The 6132-nt window shown below is 42.8% G+C and overlaps 1 protein-coding gene across 1 annotated transcript; it reads left to right on the top strand.

Moving 5' to 3' along the window:
* LOC115775634 (uncharacterized) lies at positions 1 to 4760 on the top strand. Its single transcript, XM_030723104.1, has 7 exons — positions 1 to 79; positions 516 to 866; positions 2033 to 2362; positions 2442 to 2537; positions 3146 to 3469; positions 4324 to 4400; positions 4650 to 4760. The coding sequence occupies exons 2-7, from the start codon at positions 623 to 625 to the stop codon at positions 4758 to 4760; spliced, it is 1182 nt and encodes a 393-aa protein (XP_030578964.1). The 5' UTR covers positions 1 to 79; positions 516 to 622.
* Positions 4761 to 6132: the final 1372 nt, after the last annotated feature.

Raw genomic sequence — 6132 nt, 5'->3', positions numbered from 1 at the left:
CATGTGCTGGACTGTAGCACAATACTTTATGCCAGTCTGTGCAACCCTACATTCGACTTCTACTCCACTGTTTGCAGGAGTATGTTGTGTTTTGGGCTCCATCACGTTTGTTTTGTGGAGCTGTAGTTACTGATTATTTTTGCATAATGAAAATGCACAAACATTTCAGGCTTAAGCTACCCAGCAGTACTGGTAGTAATTCAAATCAGCCAAACCACAGCTATTAGCAGCTGATATAAATGAGTCTGTATGATAATAATGCTCCTTTGCTCACGGTTAGCTCACTTTAGTATCAGTGACTGAAACTCACTGAAACTGATGAACAGGTTTTCCTCTTCCTTGCCACAATGGCTCACAGCAGAGTCCTCTTCCCTTTGAGCAGCTGATCACAGAAAGCATTTTTAACACTTAAGTGTCTCTCATTAAATTTACCTTGTTGTTTACTGGCTGGCTGTAAAACTGGTCATTATGGTTTCTGCAGATACAATTGGTGCTTCTTTTTTGTGTCCTCACAGTTTCCCAGCATGCCCTGGCTGTGCTGGTGGAGGTGAATGAGGGGGAAGAGTTTGTCCTGCTGCCCTGTCAGTACTCAGGTTTCATACCTGAGGACGATCCTGCAGTGATGTGGACTCGCAGTGATCTCGATCCCAGATCTGTCCACCTGCTCCGAGAAGGACGAGATGATCTTAGAGGACAAAACCAGCGTTACAGCAGACGCACATCAGTGAAGTCTGATGCTCTGGACTCTGGAAACTTCAGCCTCACTCTGAGGAAACCACAACTGACTGACAGCGGCAGCTACACCTGCTCCATCACTGATGGAAGACAAGAACGGAGACTGAGAGACATCCAGCTGCAGGTCAAAGGTCAGCAATAAACCCTAACAGCCTCTGTAAATACAGGTGAAAGATCAGTACTGTAGACAAAGGTCAGAGGTCAGATGAACAAACAAAAAAAACATGAGCAACATGAATGGAAGATAACAAGATCTCCATTCTACTTCTTATTTGCTAAATGGACTCGTTCTTATATCGTGCTTTTCTACTCTGTCTGAGCACTCAGAGGGCTTATACAACATGCTTACATTCATACAAACACTTCCATGTGCTTACTGTGTAACACTCACACTCCAACGCTTGGAGAGCAACTTGGGTTTCAGTATCTTGCCCAAGGATACTTTGGCATGCAGTGCGGAGCAGCCAGGAATCAAACTGCCAAGCTTCTGATTAATACATGACCTGCTCTACCTCCTGAGCCACAGCCACACACTTTGCTAAATGTGGAGGCCTGGATTCAAACATCACATACACAGTAAAACTCAAGGTCACTAAACCTAACAGGGACTCACACAAAGCAACACCAGAAGCATTTGGATGCTGAGAAGGAAGCTTGTGACCTCCATAGTGAGTCCTTTGAAGAAATGTGAGCTGCCTTTAAACATTTCCGGCATGAAAAAGCAATGCATTTGAAATGTTGTTTATGAACGTGTCCACTCAGCTGGACAAACACCATTCACTTGACTTTTGAACCAGAGAAATATGTATTTAAAAATCCAACAACAGAAAATGATGTAGCATCCTCAGATCCACTGTCACTACTGTGAGTATTGACTAAGCCTGTTAAGTACAGTGCATGGGATGATGCACAAGCATCCACTGTGTTGCTGATAAGCAGCTATAACAGCAAAACACATGCATGTAAAAGGGAATAGTTTTTGAACAGCTGTCCACTGTAATGAGTAGCCACTATGCATGAAAGGTTTAAATATGGCAGCACTGAATCACTCAAATTTGTAGAAAAATTAAAATATCCATCAAATAATTACCCTTTAATGTGAGCGTGCTCAGACCCTGCAAAGAACCACAGTTTTGACACCAGTTATCTCAGACTGACTTTTAGGTTCTGGGGTTATTTTAACCAGATAACACAAAGAAAGCCTGGCTATGTCTCTCTAGTAATAGGACAGAGTCAAAGGTCAGGTGCTGGTGCCGTTTCTACAGTATTATGATATTGTGGTTTCTTGTCTTCTCAGACCAGCAGGTGGAGGTGAAGGTGGAGGAAGGCTCAGTGTCTGTCATCCTGCCCTGCAAAACAAAACCTGACCTCCCCAACGACACCAGAGTGGAGTGGAATCGCTCTGATGTAGAACTCATCATAGTCCATGTGTCCACCTTAAACGACCACCGTAAGAAGCAGGATGGCCGTTACAGAGAACGCACAAAGATGAATGAAGACCTGTTGAGAACTGGAGACCTCAGTCTGACCCTGAAACAGCCCACACAGAGAGACACAGGAGGATACATCTGCACCATGTACAGGGACAAAGACATCCTGAGACAGAAAGTAGTGCTGCAGGTCAAAGGTCAGAGCTTTAGAATCAGGTCAAAAGTCAGTGCTGTGGATTTAGATCAGAGAACATGCTGTTTTAATTATCTCCACAGAATCATTTCCATCCTGGGCCATAGCTCTCCTGGTTCTCCTTGTTCTTCTTGTGGGTTTTGGTTTTTTATTTTATTTTTGGCAGTATTTGATGTCAGGTGAGTCTCTCATACTACACTACCCATAATGCTGATGGTTAGCAGGTGTCCTCTGGGGGCTCCTTGACTGTCGCTTGCTTAGAGTTTCAAACAGCTGATACAGAGAGCTGAAGAGAAACTTCCTCCTTCAGACTCAGTCACTGATCAGTGAAACAGCTCCACAACACGACTTTACTAAACAGTGTGTGTGCTTCACTGCACTGATCTGACACACAGCTGTTCTTCTTCTGTGGTGGTGAACAGCAGGCTGCCATGGAAACATGTGCTGACAGGAAGTGTTGCAGCAGCTTCAGTAAATGTTCCTCCTTGAGTTGTGCTCAGTCGTGTGGCGGAGAGCTTCAGATGTTCAGAGCAGACTCATGAGATCTTCATGGTTTCTGTGCTGATGTGTGTGAGACTGTGGAGGCTCAGTGTGTCTGTTCTTCTGCTCCTCATCCAACATGTCTGCAGCTCTTTACAGGACGCTGTGATGAGTTACCAAAGAACGAGTCAGGAACACATCAGGAACAAACTGACACACAATCTGAGACTAGGAGGAGGGGACAGGGAGGTCATGTGACCATCAGACCTGCTGATGATGTTATCATGTTGTGCTTTGTTCCTCTCAGATTACAAGGTGGAGGTGGACTCAGGGGTGGAGTCTGTCCAGCTGCCCTGCAAAACCAAAATTCCCCTGCTGAAAGATTTTAAAGTGGAGTGGAAGGACAGAGACAACAGGAAGGTTCACGTGTATCAGAACGGCTCTGACCAGCCTGGTGAACAGAGTGTATTTTACAGAGACCGCACAAAAATAAATGAAGAATTGGTAAAAACTGGAGACCTCAGGCTGACCCTGAAATACCCCACTAACTGGGACAGTAAGATCTACATCTGCACCGTCTACAGCAGGGCACAGATCCTGATGAGGAAACAAGTGGAGCTCACTGTGAGAGGTCAGAGATTTAAATCCTGAACTTAAAATGGTGCATTCACTGTATGCTGGAATAAAACACTGGCATACATTACCCCGGGGTAGAAATCAGTGGTAATTCCAAACAACACACCAAAAAATGCTGCTCTAATGTGGGTATCTATTAGATAACACAAAAATATAACAATCAGTAATAACACCAATTTAATCAAGTCTTACGTCAGCTGTCTCTTCCTGAGTTCAGCCAGTAGTAACAGTCAGTGACAGTAGGTGGTAAGTCCTCCATATTGGAACATTTCACCAGTGGGGGAGAAGGAATAGGTGGGTTCCTTCTTTGGTAAATGGGCGTCTCGCTCCAGTACCTCCTTATCTAAGGAGGAAATCCAGGGTCCAACTCCAGGGAGATTCTAAGGTTACGTCATGATCCTGGGGTTTGACCCCATCGTTTTGCATTTTGGACATGAGTTTTTCTACACTTTGTTGTTTTGTTTCGTTTCTCGGCTTTGTATTTCTGTATTTTTCTATGTTCTTATTTATCCGGATTTCAGTTTTCCTTTCTTGTCTCATTTTTCCCTTTGGTCCTTCTGAATGGCTGTATGTTTGTATCCCTTTATGTTTGTGCTTACGTACAAACACAAAGTTATTCACGTGCACTTTTGGAGGATGTAATAATAATAATAATTCTCGTATCTCATGTCACGCGTTCTCTGCTCTGGTGTGCCATGCATGCCAGGAGGGGGCAGGATAAGTTTCCTCTCCCCAACAGGATTTCAGTAAGGCTGTATCACTGAGAAAACATGTTTGTGTATGATTCTACATGTATCTTGTGTAGTGGCAGTTTTCTGTCTCATGGCCCTGAAATGTGTTGTTCCTCAGTGTTTGCCATAAATCTTGATGCCCTGCTCTTCAGTCTGTTCCTTGCATGTGAATGTGAAACCCTGCACATCGTACTGGTGAGCTGATGACCAGCTTCATGTGACCGCTCATCCTGATTGTTAATGTTGGGGCAGGTAAATCCAGAGAAGAGAGTACAGTGTTCTTGTTTTTGTTCTACAGTTACTGGTTTTCACTTGTTGATATCAGGTATATTTACAGCTGTGCTGTGTGTACAATATTCCATAATACACAGTGTTTCATAAAGCCCATGCAGAAAGTGTTAGGGTCTTGGGGTCTTTTCTTTTCTGTCTCTCCTGTCCTCTCAGGTGGAGGGGTGGGGTTATTACCTGTGTCCCCACCTATGGGCGGAGCTGTCCTTCAGTCTTGCACTCACACATCTGCAGCACAAGCAGTGCTGGGTAGCTGAGGACACTTAACCAGATCCTTCCTCTGGATGGCATTACCTTGGCCTTCAGTAACACTGTGAGGACACTTGGAGTCATTTTGAACAGGATATGTGCTTCAATGCACATATTACCCAAATTTGTCTGTAAGAGAGAGCAGATTTCTCCCAGATCAGCTTCTCTTCATTGGCTCCCTGTTAAATCCAGAATAGACTCTCAAATCCTTCTTCCCACATCCAAGGTCTTGAATAATCAGGTCTTGAGGTGACTGTTTGTTGTGATTTGTTGCTACATAAATAAAACTGAATTGAATCTCAACATATTTTCCTCTGAAAATCACCTAAATCGGAGATCAGAGGCTCTATGCTACAGAAACTGCTCTGGTATCTAAAGCTCTAAAACTCTCTGTGTGCATCAGACTATTGGTCTGCTCTGCTGTGAAATGAGTGATATGTGGCTCTGATGAGCAAAAATGTTTCTTTATGCCGTAGAAACTGTGTTAATGAGAAAAGTATAGAAGTTTGCTTTATGGCCAATGTGTCATTTTGACTTGCAAACAAAAGGATTTTTATTAAAGCAAACACATCATGACCGAGAACAAGAAGAAGATCAGGCTCAGTTTTAGTGCGCTGCAGAAAAACAGTGTTTTAAGTTGTGATGTTTCCACCGTGTCTTTCTGTTCTGACTTTAGACTCTGTTGGCAACAGTTAGAGGATATAAGCTATGGTGCCGAAAGCTGGTACAGATCCTTTCAAGAAAAATAAAACCGATGATCATCCTAATTTAGTGATACTAAATACTGATACTGGGTTGATTGTCAAAGTGTATGTGTGGCTGTGGGGACTTCTATCACCTAATGGAGCTCATGTGAGTGCACATCCCTTTGATCTCTTTGTCTTTGTGACTGCAAAATAGTGTCAGCTGCTGTTTTAAGGAAATGCAGATGTGATAACAGAAATACAGGAGAGCTGTAAGAACTCTTTTGTCCCCTTAGAGAGGAAAATACACTCCTACTGCTTTAACCACAGATTTGCTTGGATATAGCAGGTAAGTGTTGTTTTGAATGATAAGGTGATTAAATATATTTTGAAGAGACATCCTATATTTTTTCTTTTTTTAAGGATTTTATATTTTATTACAAAAACTCTTTATTCTCTTTATTTCTCACTATTTCTCTGTATTCTTTTACTCTTACCTCTTATCTTTTGAGGCTTTTAAAGGGTTTTAGTTGCTTTTATGGATTTCTGAAGTGAAGATTCTTATAGAAGAACCATATAACCATAAGCTGTTACTCTCGTCAACTCTACCGGGAGTGATAATCTGACACACCCTTCTACCAGGAGGACATTGGTAAAAGGCAAATGGCCAGTTCACTTCAGAAAAACCAAAGCCCTCTAAACCTACA

The sequence above is a fragment of the Archocentrus centrarchus genome, unplaced genomic scaffold (genome assembly GCF_007364275.1).
Source record: "Archocentrus centrarchus isolate MPI-CPG fArcCen1 unplaced genomic scaffold, fArcCen1 scaffold_24_ctg1, whole genome shotgun sequence".
In the NCBI taxonomy this organism is placed as follows: domain Eukaryota; kingdom Metazoa; phylum Chordata; class Actinopteri; order Cichliformes; family Cichlidae; genus Archocentrus; species Archocentrus centrarchus.
The sequence above is the reverse complement of the archived record's forward strand: the minus strand, read 5'-3'. Positions and strand labels throughout refer to the sequence as shown.

Coding starts and splice junctions, on each gene's coding strand:
- LOC115775634 (XM_030723104.1), top strand. CDS start 623: ATGTGGACTCGCAGTGATCTCGATCCCAGATCTGTCCACCTGCTCCGA. Junction 2,538..3,145: donor TTGGCAGTATTTGATGTCAG/GTGAGTCTCTCA, acceptor TGTTCCTCTCAG/ATTACAAGGTGGAGGTGGAC. Junction 4,401..4,649: donor AAACCCTGCACATCGTACTG/GTGAGCTGATGA, acceptor CTGTCCTCTCAG/GTGGAGGGGTGGGGTTATTA.